Source organism: Podarcis muralis, chromosome 7 (genome assembly GCF_964188315.1).
Source record: "Podarcis muralis chromosome 7, rPodMur119.hap1.1, whole genome shotgun sequence".
Classification (NCBI taxonomy): Eukaryota; Metazoa; Chordata; class Lepidosauria; order Squamata; family Lacertidae; genus Podarcis; species Podarcis muralis.
The window spans coordinates 3,984,365-4,009,411 of record NC_135661.1 but is presented as its reverse complement, the minus strand read 5'-3'; the positions used below and the strand labels follow the sequence as shown (position 1 = coordinate 4,009,411).

At 44.6% G+C, this 25,047-nt stretch overlaps 1 protein-coding gene across 3 annotated transcripts; it reads right to left on the bottom strand.

Annotated features, from left to right (window-relative positions):
* Positions 1 to 1,168: 1,168 nt before the first annotated feature.
* Positions 1,169 to 17,665, bottom strand: GOLGA7 (golgin A7). 3 transcript variants are annotated; one of them, XM_028741516.2, is made up of 6 exons: positions 17,545 to 17,665; positions 16,360 to 16,492; positions 12,475 to 12,627; positions 7,436 to 7,537; positions 6,166 to 6,228; positions 1,169 to 2,492 (listed from the first exon to the last, which is right to left on the bottom strand). In XM_028741516.2, exons 1-5 carry the CDS (start codon positions 17,559 to 17,561, stop codon positions 6,181 to 6,183), a joined length of 453 nt encoding a protein of 150 aa, XP_028597349.1. In that variant the 5' UTR covers positions 17,562 to 17,665; the 3' UTR covers positions 1,169 to 2,492; positions 6,166 to 6,180. The 3 variants fall into 3 exon arrangements, with proteins under 3 accessions (XP_028597349.1, XP_028597350.1, XP_028597351.1); XM_028741517.2 differs by having other exon boundaries at positions 17,479 to 17,558; XM_028741518.2 differs by lacking the exon at positions 17,545 to 17,665 and adding an exon at positions 16,718 to 17,317.
* Positions 17,666 to 25,047: the final 7,382 nt, after the last annotated feature.

Genomic DNA, 25,047 nt, shown 5'->3' with positions numbered 1-25,047 from the left:
GGGAGGAATGAAGCAGCAGCAGCGTTGTCCCTTGAGCCTATTCTCAAGTAGTTGCTTCTGCCTTAGAAATGGCAGCTGGGAGGGGTGTCTTTTTCGTTTTCCTGGGTATTGTTTATCAATTAAAACAAAAAGGTGAACAAATTGGTTTCCCGAAAGTGTGGCTCAGAGAAATAAGTTGAAGAGTCACTGCCCTAGGGCCGGATGGGGAGAGAACACCCAGCAGCACCTTTTAACTTAGGGTTACCAGATGTCCCAGTTTCCCAGGGACAGTCCCTGGAATAAGTCCCCAGGCAAATTCCATCCCCAGAATGTCCCCGGATTTCATCAAACATCCCCAGGAAACGCAGTCTCAGCAGCCCGGAGGAGTTGGCTCTGGCTGGCTTCAGGAGCTGCTCGGAGGTCCCCATATGATGGTGGTGCAGGGGCTCAAAGATGCAGCTTCTGGGCTGCAACCCCAGCAACTCAGCTGGGAAGGGAGGCTTCACGCTGCCCATCAGAGCTTGCGTGCAAGCAGGAATGGGATTGGGGCTGCTCCGATGGGAAGAGAGGCATCGCGCTGCCCAAGCCTTCGGCCCTCCTTTGCCTTTCACATTCCATTTCCCACCACCACCGAAGAACCAACAACTCAGGGGCTGCCCAGGCTCATGGAGAAAGGAGATAGAAGCCTCAGAGGAAGGGGAAACGTGGCAGTTGAGGTCAAGGTGGCGGCCGCCCCTCTACCACCGCCATTGCTGCAGCATCAATGTCCCAAACATAGTATTTATTTATTTTATTTAAAGTGTCCCCGGATTCATTGAAAAAAATCTGGTAACCTTATCTTAACTCCCATCTCATGCTGTGTTGTCAGAACTAGAATATCTGCACCATTCTGGCTGCAAATAAATAAAAATATTTTATTTGAATTGACATTGGGATTCTGTCTTTTGTTAATTCCTCCAAATAACTGAGGATGTATAAGTGCAGTGCAATGATTTCCTTGGTGTGCAATAATATTCACATTATAGATCCCCCAAAAATGTGTCTCCACAAATATACCTGTAACATGCAAGTTAATGTATACATACAAATAAGGCCATGGGCAGGCTGAGTAGCAGAGGGGATCTTCAATTCCCCCCAAATGTCATTGGTTTAACTTTCTTGGAAGAAAATAAACCCAAATTCAGATCAGTGCTAGCAAATGACAAAATTTATTTAAGAAAAAAAGTTACCAATCCATTAATATTTCTCAAAACTGATTGTAACGGGTGCAAAAGGCAGAACACTGTTACAGTTTAGAAAAACAACAACAGGTGTTTCGTACACTTAAATATTAAACAGACTTCTAGAGGAAAGGATAAAGAAACCAGCAAATAGGTACTGAAGAATAATCCACCTAAAGACCCTGATTCACTACTGGCTTTTTGAATCGCTCAAGAAGTGAAATTTTTTGTAGGTGGTCCGTTTTGTAGGTGGTCTCGTTTGGCAAAGCCTTGAATTCCTGGACATGGGAGGTGACAGCAACTGTCAAGCGGCTGAGCGACTCTTGCTGGCCTCTACTCAAGGGCCCACTTGGATGAACAGAGAAAAACATTTGATCCATAAGAAGGTATCAACTCAGAAGACTAAAATCTTCTATATATTTTGTAAGTGTTGCTAGAGGAATGTTGAATGCAAGTGAAAGTACTACAGGCTGCTGAGTTGCACACTGTGTGAGAGAGATCTAAAACAAAGCGCTATCATAACACCATTTCTAGTCAAGTTACCAGCTTGCCCTAAAACCTTTTAACTGCTAACAAAACTGAAAAAGCCATTTATTACCTAGCTCACATATTCAACACTTGAAAAGGGATGGAGAGAGCAGAGGGCGGTTACACTGACTGGCACAGCATACATTTGGGCTGCCGCGCTTCCACGCATTGAACGAAACAAACCATTGACCTTCTCCTCTCTTGAAAGACACAGTGAAAGCAGAGGACTTCGTGTCCCGAAGACTGCACTAGCTCTTGGTGAAGTGTTAAAAATGAAACCCTTTTTGCATGGTTGCTGTTACCACCACAGGAGGCTTCAACTCAAGATGGTATTTGTTCCAAGTCTCCTCTGAACAAGCAGAGAAACACCCTGCTGCCACTTCACAAACATGGGCCTCATTTCTGAAGATTCAGCTGCCTATGCCGCACTGCTGCTTTCTTCCCGAACAGCTGACAAAATCCGAGCGCTTGCAAAAGGAGCCACTCAGCACTTAGCAGACTCCAGTCTGGTCTTGTGCCCAGTGACTCGTATGGCTGCTCAACTGGTCCTTGGAAGCTAAAGCTACCAGGCAGACGCCATTGCTTTTGGCTTACCCATATGACACAAAATGGATGCTATCCTGTCCATGGGATTTTGCTGTGAAGGAGTAGGATTTTGAGAAGTTAAGTCTTTGTGGTAGATGGCACCATGGGGTTGGCGGCAGAAGAAAGGAATGATGTTATGATGGAGGAGGTAGGGGAACTTTCTGGAACAAAAGCTGGAACCTAGGAAGAAAGAGAGCTGAGTTAAACAGATTAAAACATTGATGCACTTTCCTCTCAGATATGTTTGTGTTTTGAAGGTAAATTTTTCAGTGACTTTAAAGGTTTGAAGCCTTGTACTGTTACCAGTGTTGCAAACCTGTGGAGCAGTGGTTCTGACAGAGGAGAGAGAGGGGCAATTGCTTTAAGGTTTTATTACATGTGGCCTGCATCAGGTGAAGTCCATCTGACTGGCCTGGGTGACAGCAGACTCTGATTGGCTGGAGGTTATTTATAAAAGAATAATAATAATAATAATAATTTTTATTTATACCCCGCCCTCCCCAGCCACGGCCGGGCTCAGAGCGGCTTACAAGCAATAATAAAAACAAGATGAATGATTACAACTTAAAAACAAAAATAAAATACAACTTTAAAATAATGGAACATTAAAATATTAAAATGTAGCCTCATCGCAGGAGGAGAAGGAAAAGAAAAAAGAAAGAGAGGGAGGGAGGGAATCAAATTGGCTCCAAGCCAAAGGCCAAGCGGAACAACTCTGTCTTACAGGCCCTGCGGAAAGAAATCAGATCCTGCAGGGCCCTGGTCTCACGAGGCAGAGCGTTCCACCAGGCCGGGGCCAGAGTTGAAAAGGCCCTGGCTGTGGTTGAGGCTAATCTAACTTCCTTAGGGCCCAGGACCACTGGGGTGTTGTTATTTATGGACCTTGAGGCTCTCCGTGGGGCATACCGGGAGAGGCGGTCCCGTAGGTACGAGGGTCCTAGGCCGTGAAGGGCTTTAAAGGTCAAAAGCAGCACCTTAAATCTGACCCTGTACTCCACCGGGAGCCAGTGCAGCTTGAAAAGCACTGGGTGAATATGCTCCCATGGCAGAGACCCTGTGAGGAGCCTCGCTGCACTAAATAAATAAAGTACCAGCTCTGTGTCATTCTGATGAGCATCAGGCACTCAAATGCCAATTTCCAAAGGGGTGGTTGAGTGCCTATGTCATGAGGGTCCCCATGGCATCCTTGCTGTGTATGTTCAACAGCTGTGGACCATTCTGGACGAATGCCGTGGACAGGAAGCCAACCTCAGATGGCTTGAAGAGGAAGGTGACCAAAGGACAATTTTGGCAGCCAGAGAATCTACAAAGCTCCTTTTCTACCTCAACATTACTGGAGAGCTTCAAATCATCATGCTAAATAAAACACACTTGCAGTTAATGAAGCTATTCAGAAATGTACTATCAGTCTATGTGCCTTAGGTTTAGAAATTTCACAGTGGCTTGAACACCAATAACATAGGTCCTTTGTGTATGTAATTGCTCAAAATCCCTACAACTATTCTGGAAAGCACTAGCAACTGTCAAATGAGCCATATCTAATGGAGGGTGCCAAACAGATGTGGCAGTAAATGCAGCCGGCGTGGAGGGAAGAGGGTGTATTACAGCCACAGAAAACAAGAGCCTAACATGACAGCTTCCTCTCAAGAGTTCAGGGATTAGCAGGACCTTCCAATGGACTAGCTGCACTATTCTTAAGCTCACCAGCAACAGTCATACTGCAGCCAAAGGGTGTCAGGGGCCAACATTTTCCTCCAGGGAAGCCAACAACAGACTGGACAGAAATTGCTTTCGAAACAAGAGCAGCAGCAGCAGCAATAAGCAGGACTACACTTTGTTAATCATTTGAACAATGACTTCTGGTTAAACTTTTTATATTTATAGGGAAAATCACTTGTAATTTCAACTAATTACTTCCATCAGCACTACAGTGGTACCTCGGGTTAAGAAATTAATTCATTCTGGAGGTCTGTTCTTAACCTGAAGCATCACTTTAGCTAATGGGGCCTCCCGCTGCAGCCGCACAATTTCTGTTCTCATCCTGAAGCAAAGTTCTTAACCTGAGGTAGTATTTCTGGGTTAGCGGAGTCTGTAACCTGAAGCGTATGTAACCTGAAGCGTATGTAACCCGAGGTACCACTGTACACTCCTTCTTGTGACAGGATAAAAGATCTAGAATTTCACTTTCAATAATGCTGCTGCCTACACAAGAGGGTAGATTTCAACTCCCAAATTTGGTTTTCATCCCACTTTTCTCTCCCAAGTAATGAGGATGCACAACTTAAGGCAAGATAGATCAAACTAGAATACTCTTAATTGCACATGCTTATGAGTGAAACTTCTTTCTGATCAGCATAGGAGCTGATAGAGGACACTGACCAATCAACTAAAAATTGATCCTTGCATTATAAATCACCTATCTGGCAAGAAAGATTGAAGGGTGTTCTCTGTAATGACCTCTTTGGCCTGATAATGGCATTTTTATTGTCAGTTGGTGAATTCACCAGACTTGTCACTTGCTTTCACATGTTGCCTGCTATTCAACAATGGTCCTAAAGCCAGCTTAAATAACATCTTTCTTTGTACCAGGTGGGTGTGCCACATCTACAACATGTAGATTGGTTGATTTCTTGGAAGTATTATTCAATCTCAGACTTATCATCAGTCCATTTCTGAGCCACTGAAACTCAGGCTGCTAATCCTAACCCCTGGGCAGAAACAGAGGGGCCCCTTGCAGTCTCGGGCTGGTGGTGGGGTCCACCTATCAGACACCTTCTTGGGGGGCGGGGGGAGTTGCTGACTGGATCCTGTCCGTGGCAGCTTCCACTCGCCCACTGGGGTGCCCCTTGCTCAAACTTCCCCACAACTGGCAATGGAGTCTTCAAGGGCAAGGTGGAAGGACCCCTCTGCTCCGTGCAGACCCTCCAGCAAGGCGGACTGGGGGGGGCTGAGCTGCAAGGCAACATGCAATTTCTGACAAAGTGTCCAAAAGGAAATCCTCCTCATGCCAAGCGGCTGAGGATTTCTGTTTGTCCTTCAGTGCTTGGTTACATTCTGGTTTCCCACTAGGTTGTTGGGAAAATTCACTCTCCATTCAAAACTGATGACTAGGTGACAGAACCCAAGAACCAGCATCCTGAAAACAAGCAAGATGCATACAAAGAAAAGCCTGAATATGCACTCTATCTCCTTGGCGACTACAACAGTATTACTCCAAACCAGCTATCACTGTTTTGTGAGTCTCCCTGTTCTCCTTTTCTTTCCTCCACATCCTCCCGATCTTGATTCCTCCTTTTCAACGTGATAGGTAGAAGATAATACTCAATCAGATTAAATAAAAAAAGTCGAATTATTCTATAATTCCAGAAGAATCATTAGAAGAAGAAGAAGAAGAGTTTGGGTTTAAGGAGTCTCCAAGCGGCTAACATTCTCCTTTCCCTCCCTTCCTCCCCCACAACAAACACTCTGTGAGGTGAGTGGGGCTGAGAGACTTCAGAGAAGTGTGACTGGCCCAAGGTCACCCAGCAGCTGCAGGTGGAGGAGCAGGGAATCAAACCCGGTTCCCCAGATTACGAGTCCACCCCTCTTAACCACTACACCACACTGGCTCTCAATTCTGTTCCTTCATTTGCTGCTAGAACAGCTCTCCAGGGGTTTAACATTATTTTAAAATTTTCACTTATTTAGGGCTACGTGAAACAATCATAATGCAATAGTATAGGGTTGTTTTTCCCATGAACTTTAAATGCAGAAACCATTTTCTTTGGTGGGAGCAGTGGGAATAAACTATTTTGGTGGGGTTTTATTTTGTAGAGAAGCAGATCACAAAGCAGCATCTACAGTTAACACTTACCTTGGACCTCAGGATTTATCTCCCACTATTCACACCTCTGTCTTCATAAATGGTAATTTCAATCTGCACAGCAGGGCTGTTAAAAAAAATATACTGCAGAAGAGGCATGTGGGTAAAAACATCAAGATAGAGAAGTACTGAATCTTATATTGCCCCACCCCCACTTAAGGGGCGAGAAGGACCTCAGCTCAGTGCTTTGCCTGCAGAAGACACCCGGCTCAGTCCTCAAAGGTCTCCATGGGAATGTCCCCTGCCTCAAAGCCTGGAGAGCTGCTGCCAGCCAGTGCAGACAATGCTGTGCTAGATGGGCCAATGAGTCTGACTCAGCCAAATTCTTTCTTTCCAAATGTTATACTATTAATGAACTAGCATAAACCCTTCCCCACCCCCACTTTGAATTCTGGAGGAGAGATGCCAACACGCTGCTCCTTACAGGCAAAGGCGGCTGCAAAGCACTTTACTGCCCTCCCAATAAGAGCCCGTGTTGCCTGTGCCCTTGTCAGAAGCAAAATCTACAGAATGGGGGGAAAGACTTCTTGGAAGGCTCTTTTTGCTATAGCTGATAAGCAACACTCAGAAGGAAGCTTGTTCCCTACCTCCAAGGATCCCCAACCAGTACTCTTTGACACCTGTTAAGAAGAGTCCAGGCAAACCGGCCTGTACACTTGAAGCTGTGAAGAACACCCCCATCACTTCCTGGTGTGTCAACATAACAGGCCTCACATAGCAAACTACAATTCTGCAGAAACTGAAGCAAGAGATGCTTCTCTTCTGCTTGGAGCAGCCTCCCTAACCAGCACTGGTGGAAAGGTTCTATCTGCCAGCTTCACCCCATGTGCCATCAAGCGAAAACTCAACGGAAGTAGCAATCATTACGTATGAAGTGATTTCCACACCTAAGAAAGCGATTTGTTCCATTCATATCCCACCCTTTCATCCAAGGTTCTTTCCCCACTCCCCCCACAACAACTCTGTTAAGACCAAGACTGAGTGACTGGCACAAGGTTACCTAGTGAGCTTTTTGGCTGAGTGAGGAGCACGAATCTCTCAATTCCTAGGCCAACACTAATTGTGAAGATAGCTAAGGGGCTGTGCTTACACAACAAAGGCTAAAACAAGATTTGCTCAAAAGCTGGAGTAAAATACTAATTTCATCCCAGCAGGATTTGTTTGTTTAATGGCCACAGGCTGTTTTATTGGTTCACAAAGGCACAAACAGATATGAGAGCTACCAGAGCACAAAAGGTTAGGAAGCCACAGAAAAAGATACAACTCTGAGCCCTCTCTCAATGGGGTCCGTCAGGAGGATGCCCTGTGGGGCATAGATCTTCTCATTCTGTTCCTGAATGTACTTGGCAATCTTCTTCAGAACCTTGGGGAAAGAAGAGACAAACGTTCCTGTAGCATTTGCATCCAATCTCCTTCCCAAAACTATGTTTGCAAAACCATGTTTAAAGTAGTAAAGTCCTTTTACAAGCGCCTGTAGGAAATGTTATTTCCGGGGGGGGGGGGGGCACTAGGGGCGCATCGGAAGATGGCTGACAATAACATCTCTCCAACCCACACGAGGTAATTAAGAGGCTGTGATGGGAGTAAACAGCCTCCCGGCCCCCCCAAGTGTGTGGGGGGGATTGCCCTTGCCTGCTGTGCCCTATACCACCCCCGAATTTGAGGGGGTGGGGGCACTAGGCAGAAAGCCCTTGTGCGGATCTCGGTGCTCCTGGACGCTGTCTCTGATTCGCGCCTCTAGCTGCAGCAACTTCAAAAGAAACAATTAGGAGGAAGCTAATGCACATATTTCAAGGAAGAATGGGGAGTAAAGACTGCTAACCGAAGAGATCTCTGAGAAACAAGACGGGTCGGAGGAACAAGAATAAATCATGAGAAGACACACCAAGGCTCGGTATGTTCGGCAACGGGACTGGATGGGGGAGAGGGAAAAACTTTCCTTTCTTTTCTCTATGTGATTAACCAAGAATCCCCCCCCCCCACAAGTCAGAAATGCCATTTAAATGACTTAAGCTGTGGATTTAAGACTGTGTGGAGATAATTTTCTAACCAAAGCATGTTTCAAGAAGATCGTGGAAAGCATAAGAGCTTTGGAATGACGCAGCAAAAAATAGCGTCGCCATTTTGGCAAATTCTGTCGAAAGACTTGTGTCTGGGAGGAGGAGTAGATTTGTTTTCATATTGTGGGTAAGCCTCCTCAGAGGGACTAAAGAGTGACAGATTTGCAAGATTAATGATGGAAAGAGTGCTGTTATTTATGAAAGTGATGATATATGGAAACCATCTTGATATGATGATTGGACGAACGGAAAAATTCACACAGGATTATAATTGGTGTTTACCTGCTTAAGGAGATTATCAGAAGAGATCATAAAGAAAAAAAGAAAAATATACGAATAAGATGAGATGTGGAAACAGCAAGATGAGACTGGATAGAATTATGAACATTATTTGGACAGATTTGTGGATATTAACGCAGCAGCAAGAAGATGATCGGAATCCCCCTTCGGAACTTGAAATATGAGGCCCCCCAACAAAAATTTAAAATTCGGCTTTGTAATTCGGAATTTATGTGATGTGATTTGATTTGATTTGATTGGTCGGTTAATAAAAATTATTTTTTTTTAAAAAAGGAAATGTTATTTCTGTTTCAATCAATCCCAGTGATAAGCAATGTGAGCTGCTTCAAAGAGTGGCAGAAGGATATTTCAAAGGTATTTATCTGGTGAGGAAAGAAGCCAAGGATAAAATATAAATTATTAACAGATCTTAAGGAAAGAGGTGCCTTCTCCTTACCAGATTTAAAATTATATTATGAAGCTTCTTGTATATGCTGGATCCGGAATTAGATAATATTTAAAAAATGCAGATTTATTAGTTTTAGAAGGACATGATACTAAATTTGGATGGCATGTGTACTTGTGGTATCAGAAGGCAAAAGTACATAAAAACTTCCAGAATCATATAATAAAAATTGTGATTTTAAAGTTTGGGAAAAATATAAAGATTTGCTAGAACAAAAACACCATGGTGGCTTTCCCCACTGGAAGCAATATCCGTGAAAAAATTAAATATGAAACCTAATTGGGCAACATAGAGAGCTGTTAACAGAAATGAATAACCAATTAAAATTGAAGGAATTTCAAGAAGAGGAAAGGTAACAGACTGGTAACAATATTTTCAGTTAAATGAAGTATTCAAAAATGATAAAAAGAAAGGATTCACCAATGAAATCTCAAATTTCCAGAGAGAAATAATAGAAAGTGGTACTAAATTATTATCAAAAATGGAATGGGAAACGAAGGATGAAGAGGTCAAGTGTGTTACGATAAAGTGGGTAAAAGACGTGGGACATAATATTCAGATGACAGATTGGGAAAGACTATGGAAGAATGATATAAAATTCACAGCCTGTACCTTACTTAAAGAGAATTACATGATCTATAGATGGTATTTAACACCGGTTAAATTGGCCAAAATGTATAAAACAAGAGAAAGTAAGTGTTGTAAAGAAGTAAAAGGTACGTTTTTTCATATGTGGTGACAATGTAAAGTTATTTTAAAAATTGGGAAATGATATATAATGAATTGGGGGGGGAAATAAAAATAACCTTAGTTAAAAAACCAGAAACTTTCCTATTAGGTATTACAGGAATGGATTTACGTAAAGAATACAAGAATTTGTTCATGTATGCAGCAATGGCTGCCCGGATACTGCTAGCCCAACACTGGAAAGAAGAAGTCCCCACCAAGGAAGATTGGCAAACTAAGTCAATGGAGTATGCGGAAATGGATAAATTAACTGGGAAACTTAGCGATCAAGATGACAACAAATATAAAAAAGAATGGGAAATGTTTATTGCATATTTACAAAAGCAATGTATGCAAGTTAATACGTTAGCAGGAATTTTAAAAACACTTGTAATGTTATAGACAATGTTTAAAGTTGGAGTTAATTAGAGATAAAGATTTTTTTTTTTTTGACATGCATGAATGTAGATAATACAAAGGAACCAAGGGAAGGAGTGGAAGGAAGTCGGGGGATTCAAGTAATCCCATAATGCTAAGAAACCAGAGGCCTTCCTTTTGGGCATTGGTGGCCAAATGGTGTTAAAAAAGGATAGAACTTTCTTTATGTACGCAGTAACAGCAGCAAGAATACTTATCGCAAAACATTGGAAGACACAAGATTTGCCCACTCTGGAAGAATGGCAGATGCAACTGATAGACTATATGGAATTGGCAGAAATGACTGGCAGAATCCGAGACCTGGGAGAAGAGCTAGTGGAAGAGGACTGGAAGAAATTTAAAGACTACTTGCAAAAGTATTGCAAATTGTATGAATGTTAGAATGATGCAGGATATAAGGATAATATGGCATTAGTGACATAGTTGAAAGGAGTATGTAAAAAATGGTCTATAAGAACAAAGGTGAAGTTAGAATAATATTATGTCAAACTTAAATAACTGATAATAAAGGGAAAATTTGGAGACATAATAGTTGAAATGTATAATACAAAATAAGATTTGAAAGAAGGTGTGGCATTGCTGAATAAGATTGTGTAAAAGGGAACACAGAAAAGGGAGATGTGAGGGAGTCTGGAAGGAGGGTTATGAAAACAATAACTAAGAAACTGGTTTTTTATCTCTTTTTTATGTCTTTTTTCTTCTATTTTTTAGAGGGTTTTTTTATTGTATTTTTCTTCTTTTTTTGGGTTTTCTTGATTGATTGTGATGGTGTTTTTTCTTTTTTCCTATCTGGTTGTGAATGTGAAGTTTGTTTCATTGTTTAAAACTTTAATAAATATCTTTTTTAAAAAAACAAGTAATCCCATAATGTGGATTTAATATTGATTGTGTATACAGTTGTTTTAAATGTCTCATTTCCCCCCTTTAATGTAATGATTTAGTTTTTGTGTGTGAAAATTAATAAAAATATTAAACCAAAAGAAAGAAAGAAAGATAACAAAGGTGGTGCTGGCCTGTTTGCGGAGTCTCATGATCAAGGAAGTACCTTGCCTCAGTCCCAGCAGTAATGTCTGACCCTACAGATTGTTGGGGAGATTATCAGGATAATGAAAGTAAAGTGCTTTGAATATCAGGGCGAGTACTGCATAAATAGCCAGCTGCATAGGCAACCACGTCTTGCTCTGCTGTTTAGTTAGCTGGTACATTTTATACTGCTTATAGATGGCATATAGAAACACAAAATATTGTTTTGCGTTTCAAATTTGCCTCCTAACTTATCTGTAACATGTTAAGCAGCTTGATCCAACTATGCAGTTTTATTAAATAACTGAACAGCTTCAATGCACCCTGAATGCCAGGACCAGTGGAAAAATCTGAAAATTTAAAGAAACATAGGCCAAGGTTATCCAGATAATAACTAACTGCCAACAATATTTATTGCTCTTTTGAAGCATTAGTAAATTATTCATTTACAGAAAAAAGCATTTAACTCAAGTATGGTCTTTGGAAAGTGTGCTTTTATTCTACGTCTAGAAGGTCGGCAGTTTGAATCCCCACGACGGGGTGAGCTCCCGTTGCTCGGTCCCAGCTTCTGCCAACCTAGCAGTTTGAAAGCACGTCAAAGTGCAAGTAGATAAATAGGTACCGCTCCGGCGGGAAGGTAAACGGCGTTTCCGTGCGCTGCTCTGGTTCGCCAGAAGCAGCTTAGTCATGCTGGCCACATGACCCGGAAGCTGTATGCTGGCTCCCTCGGCCGATAAAGTGAGATGAGCGCCGCAACCCCCAGAGTCGGTCACGACTAGAACTAACGGTCAGGGGTCCCTTTACCTTTTATGGTCTTTGGAAAGGGTGCTTTTATTCTAAGTCAAGCACAGCAAACTTTAAAAGTCAACTTGGATATTTACTGTGGTTGGATCTAAATACCTTGAGTGTCCTTTATTGAATGCCAATATATTATAAATGCATTCTGAGTAACCTCAAAAAAGCAAGTAACAAAGGCACCAAATCCAGATTACATAATCTCAGAAACAGAAGCATTTATGAAAACTATCCTGAAAATTCAACTGGGGCCAGAAAGCCAACTAGCAGAGGGAACTGCTGCTGTTTCCCAGTGCTTTCCTTTGTTAAAGGCAGGCAGGCAGGCAAGCACCCTTAACTCTTACCAGAAAGTGAGAGCAAAGTTTATTCCTGGGGACAGAATGGTGCCACTGGACTTCATTGCTGCAAGAGACTAACGTGCCTGTTTTTGTGGAATTACTTTCTGCCATTGACAACTCCACTTTGCCCATGTTGCACCCTGCCCTTTCCAGAGGTCACAGTAACTCAATGTACCTTTTCATAATGTGTTTCCATGCACAAGAATATAGTGTAGGCAGTCAAGCAGGCCAGGCACCCTTCAAGGTAAGATTGGCTCCCAAGCTTCTCTGCTTCTGCATAAAGATTGTTTAGAGTTCGCACTGTTTCTTCAAACTGCTGCCTGTCGACCTGAAAAAGGCATCACATTTAGCAGAAGGCATTCAACCTGGTTCACGTAGCAAACTCCAATGCATATATGGTTTTCTCTGCAGTGATAGCTAAGTAACAGGTAAACCTTTGTTTCTAGAGGTGAATGTTTTCCAGTGGAGACGTCAGCTTATATACAGGCCCAAACAGCATTCTTTAAAAAGTATTTGCATGCAGTATACAGTGGTACCTCAGGTTAAGTACTTAATTCGTTCCGGAGGTCCGTTCTTAACCTGAAACTGTTCTTAACCTGAAGCACCACTTTAGCTAATGGGGCCTCCTGCTGCTGCGCCGCCAGAGCACGATTTCTGTTCTTATCCTGAAGCAAAGTTCTTAACCTGAAGCACTATTTCTGGGTTAGCGGAGTGTGTAACCTGAAGCGTATGTAACCCGAGGTATCACTGTACTAATTGGCAGGCCTGTGCAGCGGGGAGGGGCAGCCAGCTATACTTGCTCTGGCGACTGGAGGGCTAAGCTGACCTGGGGCTCCCACCATGAGCCTGCCGGACTTACACTGTCATGTGAAGAACACCCCATGTCTCCCAGCCGACTGGAGATTCCCACAACAGGCCTCAGACAATCTCTGCACAGGTCCACTAAAAGGCTTGGAAAATGAATTTCTTTCAAATCCATTTTGGATACAAACCAACTAACAAAACAAAATTAAAGAAGCACTGAATTCAAATGGCAGTAGGGGCAGTGATATCACTGTGGAAGACAATGGCTTCATTATTATCACCACCATTAAGGATGACAGCATCAAAACTGGACTAAGTCGCTGTCTCCTTTTGTTTAACTTCTGAGCTGGTACCATTTGGCGTTTAGTTGCAGGAAGACAAGGCTCAGGCTGCAATCTGTCACACGCTTATTTGTAAGTATCCCCATTTGAACTCAGCCAAACTTCCAAGGAAATGTGCATAGGATTCAGCTATTGGGTCGCCTTGGGCAAGATGCTCTTGCAGTTTAAGACGACTCCTTGGATTATTGTGAGGTTAAAACACTGTTGTAAGTTTCTGGAGGAAAGACAGTATAGTAGTACCTTGGTTTTTGAACAGCTTAGTTACCAAACATTCTGGCTCCATAACACAGCAAACCTGGAAATGACTGTTTTGATTTGCGAACTATTTTTGGAAGCCAAACGTCTGACAGGGTTTCAGTGGCTTCCTAATCAGAAGCCGCATTTTGGTTTTCAAACGTTTTGGAAGTTGAACGGACTTCCGGAACAGATTCCGTTTGACTTCTGAGGTACAATTGTATACATGTAGTAAGTTAAAAGCCCCTGTTCAAGTCTCACCTAACTAAGCTCATTGAAGGTGGTGCCCTTGCCGTGTCACTGCTCTATGAACACACCCTCAGCTCTTCAAGATCAGGACAATACAGTGGTACCTCTGGATGCGAACGGGATCCATTCCGGAGCCCCGTTCACATCCTGAAGCGAATGCAACCCGCGTCTGCACGTGCACGGGTTGCGATTCGCCGCTTCCGTGCATGACATCATTTAGAGAGTCTGCGCATGCGGCGAAACCCGGAAGTAACACACTTCGTTACTTCCGGGTCGCCGCGGAGCGTAACCTGAAAATGCTCAACCTGAAGCATTTAACTCAAGGTATGACTGTATTGTTGGAATAGACTACAATGTCCACTGTGCTGAGAAGAAAAAGCCACTTTGAGGTTAATGTGATGGGGGCCGGGGACGACCATTGGGTGGTCTTCCAGAGTTGCGCCTTCACCCTTTCACTTTCCCCTGCTTGCTTGCTTCAGTTTGGAACATGTGATGGGTGATCATCTAAACCAGGCATAGGCAAACTCGGCCCTCAAGATGTTTTGGGACTACAAATCCCATCATCCCTAGCTAACAGGACCAGTGGTCAGGGATGATGGGAGTTGTAGTCCCAAAACATCTGGTCTAGCAGGGAATTGTATTCTTTATTTTCCATTGCTGAAACTTCAAGTTTCATCCCCATGCACTATTTTGCTAAGTTAACCTTAAGCATGCAGGCTTTTAGGCAACTCTCCAAATGCAGAATGTGAACCAACATCCAAGAATACAAACAGAATCCAATGAGAATCCAATGAGAAGATACGACGTCACTGTTGCATTAGGCACACTAAGTAACCTAGAGAACTTCCACATACATAACGTGACTCAAGAACAACTCAGCTGCTTTTAACTGCCTGGGCTTGAGTGTGCAGCTGGATCTACAAGTTCAGCAAAACTTATACACAGGAAGTGACAATCAATAGACAAAACACAAAGATGTTCATGATCTTGGGTTTTCACTAGATAGCCCAAGTTTATTTTGATACTAGAAACTTACAGCCCATGAAAGGTTGGTCTCTAGTAATTGCAAATAAAAGGCAAATCACGTTCGCAACCTGCAGCGCTGCATCTGCGCATGCGCAGGTCGTGATTCGGCACTTCTGCGCATGCGCAAAGCGCAATTTAGCATGTGCCGAAACCCGGAAGTAACCCGTTCCGGTACTTCCGGGTTCGGCGCGGTGCACAACTCAAAATCACACAACCCAAAGTATCTATAACCCGAGGTATGACTGTATAATGACACTTAGTTTTTGAGCAAAGGAATTGGCAATTGAAAGCCAGCGGCAAAACTGGACTACAAGGGTTTTTCACAGAGCAGTTCACTATAGCGCTTATTTCCAAGGATATAACCCTTTATCACACACTTCAGGCACCTCCTCCTGTACTGAGCCACAGCCTTTTTAATACCTTCCCCGTCCAGTAACAGCAATGTAAACTGTCACCAGGATAAGGACATAAGGAGTTTATGCCCTCAGCCATGCACAATCACTTGGACTTTGCACACATCTGTAGCTGACGTGCATTGAGGGATAACATAAATAAAAGAAATGTTGATTTCATACTAGTACTTATTTACATATGGTTACAATTATCTATCTCTCTCTCTCTCTCTCTCCTGCCTTTCAGGATACAATCATTCCAAACTAGTTTACAAGTAAAATTAAAACAAAAATTTAAAAATCAAAAGAAAAAAGGGAGTAGGATCCTCTCCACAGGAAAGCTGATGGTAGATCACCCTGGTCCTGAGATAGGGCTTTGCCTGTCTGACTCCCTCTCTCTCTTGGAATCCTTCCAAAAAGAGCAGAAAAAGATTCAGCAGGAGAAAATCTGGGCACAGGCAGCAGCGCTGACCCTTTCACCCACACTTAATTTAAAATCTGGTCCCTGCTTGCCAGCCAGAACTTTAGAAAGCAAACAAAAACAGTTAGGCAGAGTGCCACCCCTCCAAAGACCATACACAGCTGATATCCTAGACTCTGACCGGGAATTGGTGGGTCCAATTTGAGGCATTTTTTTTAAAAAAATGAAGTGTGTAGTTAACGGGTGTGTAAAAATACTTCTGTGTTCCAAACAAGAATAAGAACGCTTTTTAGGACTCCCAAAGGAAGGGAAAATTAGTTTTCCTAGCTTTTAATATTGCTGCTTTTTCTTTGTATATTTTCTTCAAAACTTCAAAACCCAAGTTTGTATTGGTTGCTTTTAGCTGCTGTGCACCTTTAATTTTATAAATTTGAATGTACCAGTTTTTTTATTATTACTTAAACTGGAATCATGAATATTACTGTGGAAAAGTCACCCTTTCTATCAACTTTGGATATGTCAACTTGGGTGTAACCCAACTCTCCCCCACTTGTGTCAGACTGCAAGGGACGACGAAAGCACGGAGCCCTTACTCGATTCTCCAATTCTGGAGGAAACTTGGTCTGGAACTGGCATTTGGTGCCACTGCTGTAGTCCCGCTGGACAAAGACCTTGCTGGCAACAGGCGGCTGCTGCGGCCTCATCTCGCAACTCGAACTGGCCAGTCTAGAGGTGGGAGGAAAGAGAACATACACAGGGCTGGTGAGGCGGCTCCTCATCAAGACAGGCACCCACTTTCCTTCCACAGCCTTTCAGCCTCCATCAAATTCCAGCCAGGTCAGTCATTCCTTCCCTTCGCCCCCCTCTTAACCTTTGCCTCTGCTCAAATTCCAGCTGGTCTCCCACTCCAAACTGCCACCCAGGGGTGCTCTTTAGGGAGTGAAGTCTCACAGACTGTGTTTCACAGGATCTGCCCCTTATTCATCAGGAGCACTTGCATGTGACCAACTCCCTGGTTCCATACACAGGGTGACCATTGTGATGGACAATGGGCCCATGTACTTGTCCTACATACCAGAGGTACCAATCCCTTAGTTTAAAAAAGGACAGACACTTGATCTGTGTGGCAACAAGGTTAAAGTTACTGTGACTTCAAGCAGCCGTGGTAATTATCTTCATGCAGATTGATGTTTTGCAATCTAATACACAGAAGGACAGGCCTTTAAGCCTCCCTGGGATCTACACCAATTCTCCAAGGCCCTTTTCCTCTGAAAACTAACTCAAGTCACACCCCAACGCCCTCATTTCATGCTATCCGGGAGGGCAACCCATCACACCTCCCTCTCTAAAAAAACCATGTCTTTTTAAAGAACACCCCCCCCCCGGACATGGAAGGCGTGTTTTTTGTTCGCCACACTGTTTTTGTAGCCCTTCCTTTTTCAAAACTAAGGCCACCCTAGTTTATCCTTTGGGCTTGCAGAGTCCCCTGGAGTCGCCTTCGCACCCGCCCAGCCCGGGAAGCGGGAGCGCAGAGCCTCGGGGCTCCCAGGGCCGTCTAGTCCACCCCCGCCCGGAGCGGCCCTGGCAAGAGCCCCTCCCGAGGGCGCCGCGCCTCGGAGGAGTCTCCCCGGGCGGGCGGGGGTGGGCTAGATGACCCCTGGGGTCTCCGCCGCCAATTCCACCCCCCCCATCCCGCCCCGCTCCTCTCTCACGGGCAGAGCCGGAGCCCCTCCGCCGCCACGGCCAGCTTCCGTCGCGCGCCCAACGCCCTCACTTACGGCTGCCGTAAAGCCATCTCCCCGCGGTCACGACGGAGCCCGAGCCGGGCCGGAAAGCGGCGGGCCGCGCTGCGCCATAGAGAGACGCAACGGCGAGATGGGCCCGTCCGGCTGGCGGGATGAGGCGCTTGCGGGTTCGCTCTGGGAGGAGGCGCGCCTACTCGCGAGCAAGTCCCCTCGCGCGGCACGCGCTGCTTCCCCTTCGCTCTTCTTCTAGCAACCGTGTGAACATCTGCTTGTGGGTTGCGCTGGTCTAATGATTAAATATATTAAACCGTTTAATTGCATCTCTGAATTGTGTGTATTAAAAGAACATTGAGCAGACTCTGCTCCTTCCTTGGAGCAGAGCTTGCAGGACCACCTGACTCGGGGGTCGGGCTGGATGACCCCTGGCCGCCGCAGCCCCGCCACATCTGGCGGGCACCAGGTTGGCGGAGGCAGGAGGGACCTGGGCTGCCTTTCCTGCAGGAGACGGACAGTGCGAGCCGAAGCGGGTCTACTCGGAAGTAAGCCCTGTAGACTTACTGCTGGGTCCTCTAACAATTACGGTACCTGGCAAACTGAACGCAGCTGGGCGCCCTTCCGAGTCTGGGGCGTGGCCACGATCCCTCTGCAACAGAGCTGTCCTTTGGGAAAGAAATGCAAAATGTAACAAGACAGCATAAAAGAAGAATGTTACATGTGTGGAGGTAAGCGAAGGCGGGAAACTATGTTCCTGATCATAGCTGTCAACGTTTCCCTTTTATAAAAGAGAAATTCCCTTATCCCGAATGGGATTCCTTGCAAGAAAAGGGAAAGTTGACAGCTATGTTCCTGATGCAAGTGCTAAAATAAAAAAACTTATGACAAGTTAATACTGTAATGACGACTAATAATTTAATAATTAGCAATTCAATAATGACAAATAAGATTAATAATAAGAGGAGCAGTTGTTAATGATTTATACTGATGACAATGTGCCAGCCCTTCTAAAACGTTTCCCTTGAGATACAGTGTCGGGGTAACAGCAAACTACTCCAATAACCGCATCTCACGATTCAGTCAAAATCAATTCTGATCAAAGTAATAGGAACTTAATAAATTACATAGCAGCTAGTATTGAATTTGCCTTTTCAAGTAACTAGTAAGCTGAGTGCTAATGGTTCTTCTAGAAATGGTAATTATTTTTGTCGTTTAGTCGTGTCCAACTCTTCGTGACCCCATGGATTTGTTTGCACAAAGTCTGTGGGAAAGTTAGATTCCATGAGAATTCCTTCCAATTTCTTTTCAGGGAATGTTATATGATATTGCACCAAGCAATCTTTACCTCACACTTTCCAGTGCATTTCTATGTCAGTTTCCTTACTGCAAACAGACAAAGGGGTTGTTGTTGTTGTTGACAACAACAACTTTAATGGTGCAACCTGAATTTGCAGGAATGTGACTGAATTATACCCCAAAACAGCCCCCTTGTGGAAGCTCCAATAGACACAAATCATAGATATAGTCTGTCTGTGTGGTCCTTCTCCAAAGCTGTGCTTTGTGCCAGGGTCTGGCTTCAGTCAAGCACCTCGACCGCAGCTGAACTCAAGTTGCTCACAGTCTTGAGATAAAATGAGTGCACACAAAGCATGCAGTTCACAGCCCTGCAACCACACAGGGTTTTTTATTGCAAAACCACAAGCAGATTCCAGCTTGCAAACAGTTGGTTAAAAGAGGAAGTCTATTGCATGGCAGGTGCAAAACCACCTGAGGGGAATTAAAAGTTTTAAAACCTCAAGTTCCTCTCCATGCTTGAAAACAAACAAGTGTTTCAAGCATGTGATCACTGGCTCTGGAACACTTAGCAATCCGCATCCGAGCAGCCACAGACATCAAAGGAGTGGAAATAAAAGGCAGAACCTGTAAATGAGGGCTCTTTGCAGACGACCTAATGGTCACAACACCAGACCCCATAAGCACAGCAACCTCCCTAATCAGAGAACGCAACACATTTGCAATGGTGTCGGGCCTACAGGTAAATTTTACAAAGTCAGAAGCTATGTGCTTCAACACCCCTCCTCACACCCAAAAAGAGCTCACTAAGGTCACCAAAATAAAACTTTGCCACACCAAGTTCAAATACCTAGGGGTACAAATAACCAGAAACCTCAATAAATTGTACCTCCACAACTACAAGCCCCTGTGGCGACAAATTAACAAAGACCTAAAGAGATGGAAAAACATGAATTTCACTCTCTCAGACAAAATAGCCATGTTCAAAATGACCCCCCCCCCAAAAAAACTAACCTACCTATTCCAACCCCACCCCACCCCAGTCTGGATTCCCCCAACCCAACTCCGCAGTTGGCAGAGAAAACTACACTCTTTTATCTTCTCACATAAAAAAACAAGAATAAGCCCCAAATACCTGCACCTCCCCACCTCAGAAGGAGGATGGGGAATCCCCAACATAGAAGCATATTGCATTGCCAACCAAATACGCCATATAATTCCATATATACTCGAAAATTAGAGAAAACAATGGGTACACCTAGAGAGGGACACAATTGAAAACACCTGCACCACAGCATACCCACTCCTCCCAAACAAACTAAAGAAAATTCCCACAACACTTAACAGGTACACACAGACCATGCTCAAAGCATGGAAAACACAAATAGGCAAACTATCCCCAACCCCATCCCCACTAATCCCCCTGGCGTACCACCCATTATTCCACCATGCAGCACAAAACCTCCAGATAAAAACATGGCAAACCAAAGGCTTATATCGCCTAATACACTATTATAAAAATAACAAACCTTTGTCAACAGAAGAAATACAAGACAAACCAGAAGACACCCAAATGCCCTGGTTAACACAACACCAATTACATGCCCTGTTAAACAACCCAACAGTAAAATAAGCAGCAACTAGGCCCCTGACAACCTTCAAAAACCTCCTCCTAACAACAAAGGGACATGGTAAAGGGATGGTACCCGCAATATACAAAATACTACTCCAAAATCCCACAACCCCCCTAGACGCTATCAAAAAACAATGGGGGAATGACATAGGCTATGAGATTAACCCCACTCAATGGACCAGAATATGGTCTAAATCCCCCTTTAAATCCATATCAACGAAAAGAAAAGAACTCACTCTGAAACTCGCCTGCAGGTGGTACCTAACACCAAGAAAACTAGCGCTAATACGCCCAGGAACCTTACCAAAATGCTGGAGAGGGTGCACCTCCACAGGCACATACCTCCACATGTGGTGGGAGTGTCCCAAAATCCAACTATTCTGGACAACAGCCATACAAGAAATATGTAAAATAACTAAGCAAGTATTAGAAATCACCCCAGAATTGGGCCTACTATACATCTTCCAAGACAACAATGCCCATTTACACCACAAAGAACTCATAACCCACCTGCTTTCAGCAGCCAGAAATACCATAACCAGACACTGGAGAGACCTGTCAGGAGTAAGCATGGACCAATGGTACCAAATAGTATGAGAAACAGCCCTACTAGAAAAATTAACCAATAAACTGAAACAGACATGGGGACAAACAGAAGACGACGCTCCCCTTTATCACATACACAGCCCAACAAGACAATGACAATAATCCACCAACAGCATACAAATCAATATGGCTAACCTGATCCAAAACACCCACCCACCTCACTCACACACGAAAACAAAGATCACCACAGCCAATCACAAACAAACAACCACACCCTAGGCCAACCCCAACCTCTCTCACCACCAAAGGAACACAAGTGAACAGCAGAGAACCTGCACAAGCAACGCTGACACCAAACTCTACATACATTAAGCAAAATAGAAACCGCCTGACCCCACCCCACCCATCTTCCCTCCCTCCACCCCTCTCCCCCTTTTCTTCCTAATGTCTCAACAAACGAAACTGATTTGCAAAAATGTTACATGGAAAAAATACAAGAGAGAGACATTACACATACTTCTGTAAATCCAGAAAATCTTTAATAAAAATACAAAAGAAGAAGAAGCATGTGGTCACAGCCCTTCTAAAGCCAGAACCCACCACGGTGCAGAAGACTTCCCCGATCTGGAACTGGGGTTGGAGCTTGAACCTGGCCTTCCTGGAGCCAAGCAACACCCATCTTGCCTTCCAGCCTCTTTGCAGCCGCCACCAGCCAGGCGCCTCTGGAAGCTTACAAGAAAGGCATGATCTTTTCCCACTGTGTGCTGCATTGGGGGTTCAGAGGTATATTTCCTTTGACTGTGGAGGCTCCACATGGGTAGATGTGGGGTCCTCTCCTCCAGATGATGCTGAACTGCATCATGCCTGCTATGTCTGCCATCTCCAATTAGGTTCTACCACAGAGAGAAATCTACATTGCTATTTCTGCACAGTTTGGCTCCTGGGATGAGGTCCTTCCTGTTAAGCCTTTTGCTTTGAGAGGAGTTGGGGGTAATACATGTTTTCTCATATTGTAGCAAAATGGCCCCCAAACAGCTTAAACCAGGGTGGTGAGCTCAGTAGTTGGACTCCCAGCTCCCCCCACCCCCAGCCAGCATGACCAGTGGTCAGGAATGATGGGAATTGTAATCCAGCAACATCTGGTGGCAGAAGTGGACTTTGGTCTTTCAGATTGCAGCAGCGCCCTGTGCACAACCAAAACTCAGTGTCCCCCCGCCTCTCGCCTTCTGTTCTGCTCAATTCACTATGACAGAGTTGCCAGGCCCTGTGGTACCCCCAGGCTCAGCGCCCAGTGTTGGGGATGCGGTCCTGCTGCCCTGAATGTGCCTCTGCTGGGTGTGTGTGTACATGTTCTCCAAACCCTGCCTAACCCTTGGTAAGTGAAGACCCCTGACTTCAGTGTCCAGCAGGGTTTTTTTGGGAGCAAACGTAAGAAAATGTGCAGTTGTCAAGCATTTCCCAAGCAAATGCACTGAAGCAAATTTTTCCAGAGAGGAAGGGGGAAATGCAGTGGGGCTGTATCATGCCTCCACAATGCACCACCGAGCATTCCTGTCAGAAGGGCATGCACGTCGGTCACATCTGTACCATGCAATTCACACACATGCAAAGAGAACGCTATGTGCATTCTCCCAGATAATCCTGGGAACACCTCTGCTGGCTCTCTGTGTTCTTGCTAGGCCCTGTGCAACTCTCTGACTCCAACTCTCTGGCAAAGCCCAAACTCTCTCCCAGGGCAAGTGCAATGGGCGATGGGATTGCCAGCTGCTGTTGCCCGCTCTCCCTCCTCCTCCTGATGTTTTTCTACCTCGTATTTTGATTTCCCCCTTCTCTTCCCAATTCTTTCTTTATTCTTCCACCACCTGCATAAGGTTGGCATCACATAAGGAAAAAGAGCACAAGTTGTGCGTTGACTGTCTACCCATTTGGGCCCTTTCTCAATCAGAGAAACTTCAGACTGTGACATTTAGAAGTGATACTTGCATTTGGGTGGGGAATGGGGGTTTCCTTAATGACCTCAGTTGCTATAGCACGAGACTCTTCTTCTCAGGGTTGTGGGTTAGAGCTCCGCATTGGAGGGGCTTGGCCTGGATGTCCCTTAGGGCCCCTCCCATGATTCTGTGAAACCCACAAGCTCCAGACCCCCTGGGGAAACCCAGCCAATGGGCGGGGTATAAATAATAAATAATTTTTTATTACAGTGGTACCTCGGTTTACGAACTTAATCCATTCCGGAAGTCCATTCTTAAACCAAAACCGTTCTTAAACTGAGGCGCACTTTCCCTCATGAGGCCTTGGCCTCCTGCCGCCGGTGCCCTTCCATCATTCAGCTTCTGTTCTTAGACCAAGGTAAAATTTGCAAACCGGGACACTGCTGCTGGTTTTGCGGAGTTCGTAAAGAGAATAGTTTGCAAACAGGGCTGTTCTTAAACTGAGGTACCACTGTATTCTTATTCTGGTCCCATCCAGTCAATCTGTGCCTCAGCCCAGCTGTCCTCTGAAAGCAGCAGCTGCAGCACTGTCACACCTGCTCTTCCTGTCGTGTGAGCACAAGTCAGAACAGCCTCCCAAGCATCTGGAGGACCCTGAGTTGGCAAAGGCTGTGTTAGAAGGAATATTTTTATTTCTCTCTGAATTTACAGTGACCTTCTTATGGAATGAATTGCAGTCCCTGCAGAACACTTAAAACATTTCCTTTTTTCCCTTTTAATGTGTTGTAAAATAGATTTTTCCACCCTCCGACCATCTCTAGGTGGTGCTCTTTCTCTGTCAGTCTTGAAGTGAAGTTCCATCCGAAAAGACTCCTGGCAAACTTTCTCCTTTGCAATCCACATCCATTTAGAAACTGTACTTTTAAAGCCTACCTAAAATTCCTGGGTTATTTATGTGATTACCCCCACCCACTGAATGCAATTTCCTTTCCCCATTGCCTTCTGGTTTTTACAGGCTTGGTATAAATATGCTGAAAATAAGAGAAATAAAACGTGCCGCTTTCACTGGTTACTACTGTTACTATTCGTATCTGTACTGTACTCAAATTTTCCTATTGAAGGGTACATAGAAGGAAAATTATTGACATCACACAGCCCTATAAGGCAGGTTAGATAAAAAGCAGCCTGACCCAGGGAGCTTCATGGCAAAGCAGCCATTTGAACCCAGTTCTTTGTTGTCTACCATGATCTGTATCCACCTCACCTCTGTGAGGGTTCTCTAAGGTCACGGTCTGTCCACAAGCTTGGCTGCATGCAGTGCTTTTTTGTCCTAGGAAAAAAGGGTGCCAGGACTCACCAATTTAAAACATCTCCTTTTACAGTGCCTAGCAGGAAGGAACAAATCTGAAGCAAAGTGTTCAAAGATATCTGGATTTTTGCTATGGGGGATGGCATTTCTCTCCCAAATGTTCTTTACCCTAAACACAACCAACACACTCAAACACAGCATCTCAGGGACAACTGTAAGTCACAGGCCTATTTTACTATTCTCTCTTAAGGTCCAAACCACCATACAAACTTTATACATGCAACCCAAAGCAGGGAGCATCAAACCAGCCAAATAGCAGTTTCTTCCAGCTCTGCTGCTTCTGCTGGCACTGGTGGTTCACTCTCTGCAAGGTGCTCTGTCAAGTGCCTGGCCTTGCATGCTCAAGAGACTGTTGAATGTCCCTTGGCCTTCAGCAGGGAAAGGAATCTCTGGCCAAGGGGGGCAAATGAGATTGGCCAGACTAGCAAATTTGGCCCATGCTGCTGTTTTGGGCAGGCAACACACACCTGTCAATCAATTATGTCAAATGTGATAGGTAAAACTACAGCACTGGCTGCCATGGAATAATCCTGAGTGCATGAGTGGAGTCCCAGTTGTTTGTTTGTAGTGAGGCTTACATTTGGCACTGTTTAAATCCAGCATGTGCTTGATGTTAAGTGAGCTAACCCAGAACTGAAGAGGGAGGGAGGGAGGGAGGGAGGGGAAGAAGACCCCAGAGCCGCCTACAACTGGACTTTTCCCTTCCCCACATGAGCTGCGGAGCAGTAGTTGCCTACCACTAAGAAAGTCAGAGAATTCCAATGAAGAAG

Bases quoted from the DNA above. Each gene is read 5' to 3' on its own strand.
- GOLGA7 (XM_028741516.2), bottom strand. The intron at 12,628-16,359 runs GTAAGGGCTCCG...TGCCTTTTTCAG, and splicing joins CTCCAGAATTGGAGAATCGA to GTCGACAGGCAGCAGTTTGA. The intron at 6,229-7,435 runs GTATCTTTTTCT...CCTGCTGTGCAG, and splicing joins TTGAGAGAGGGCTCAGAGTT to ATTGAAATTACCATTTATGA.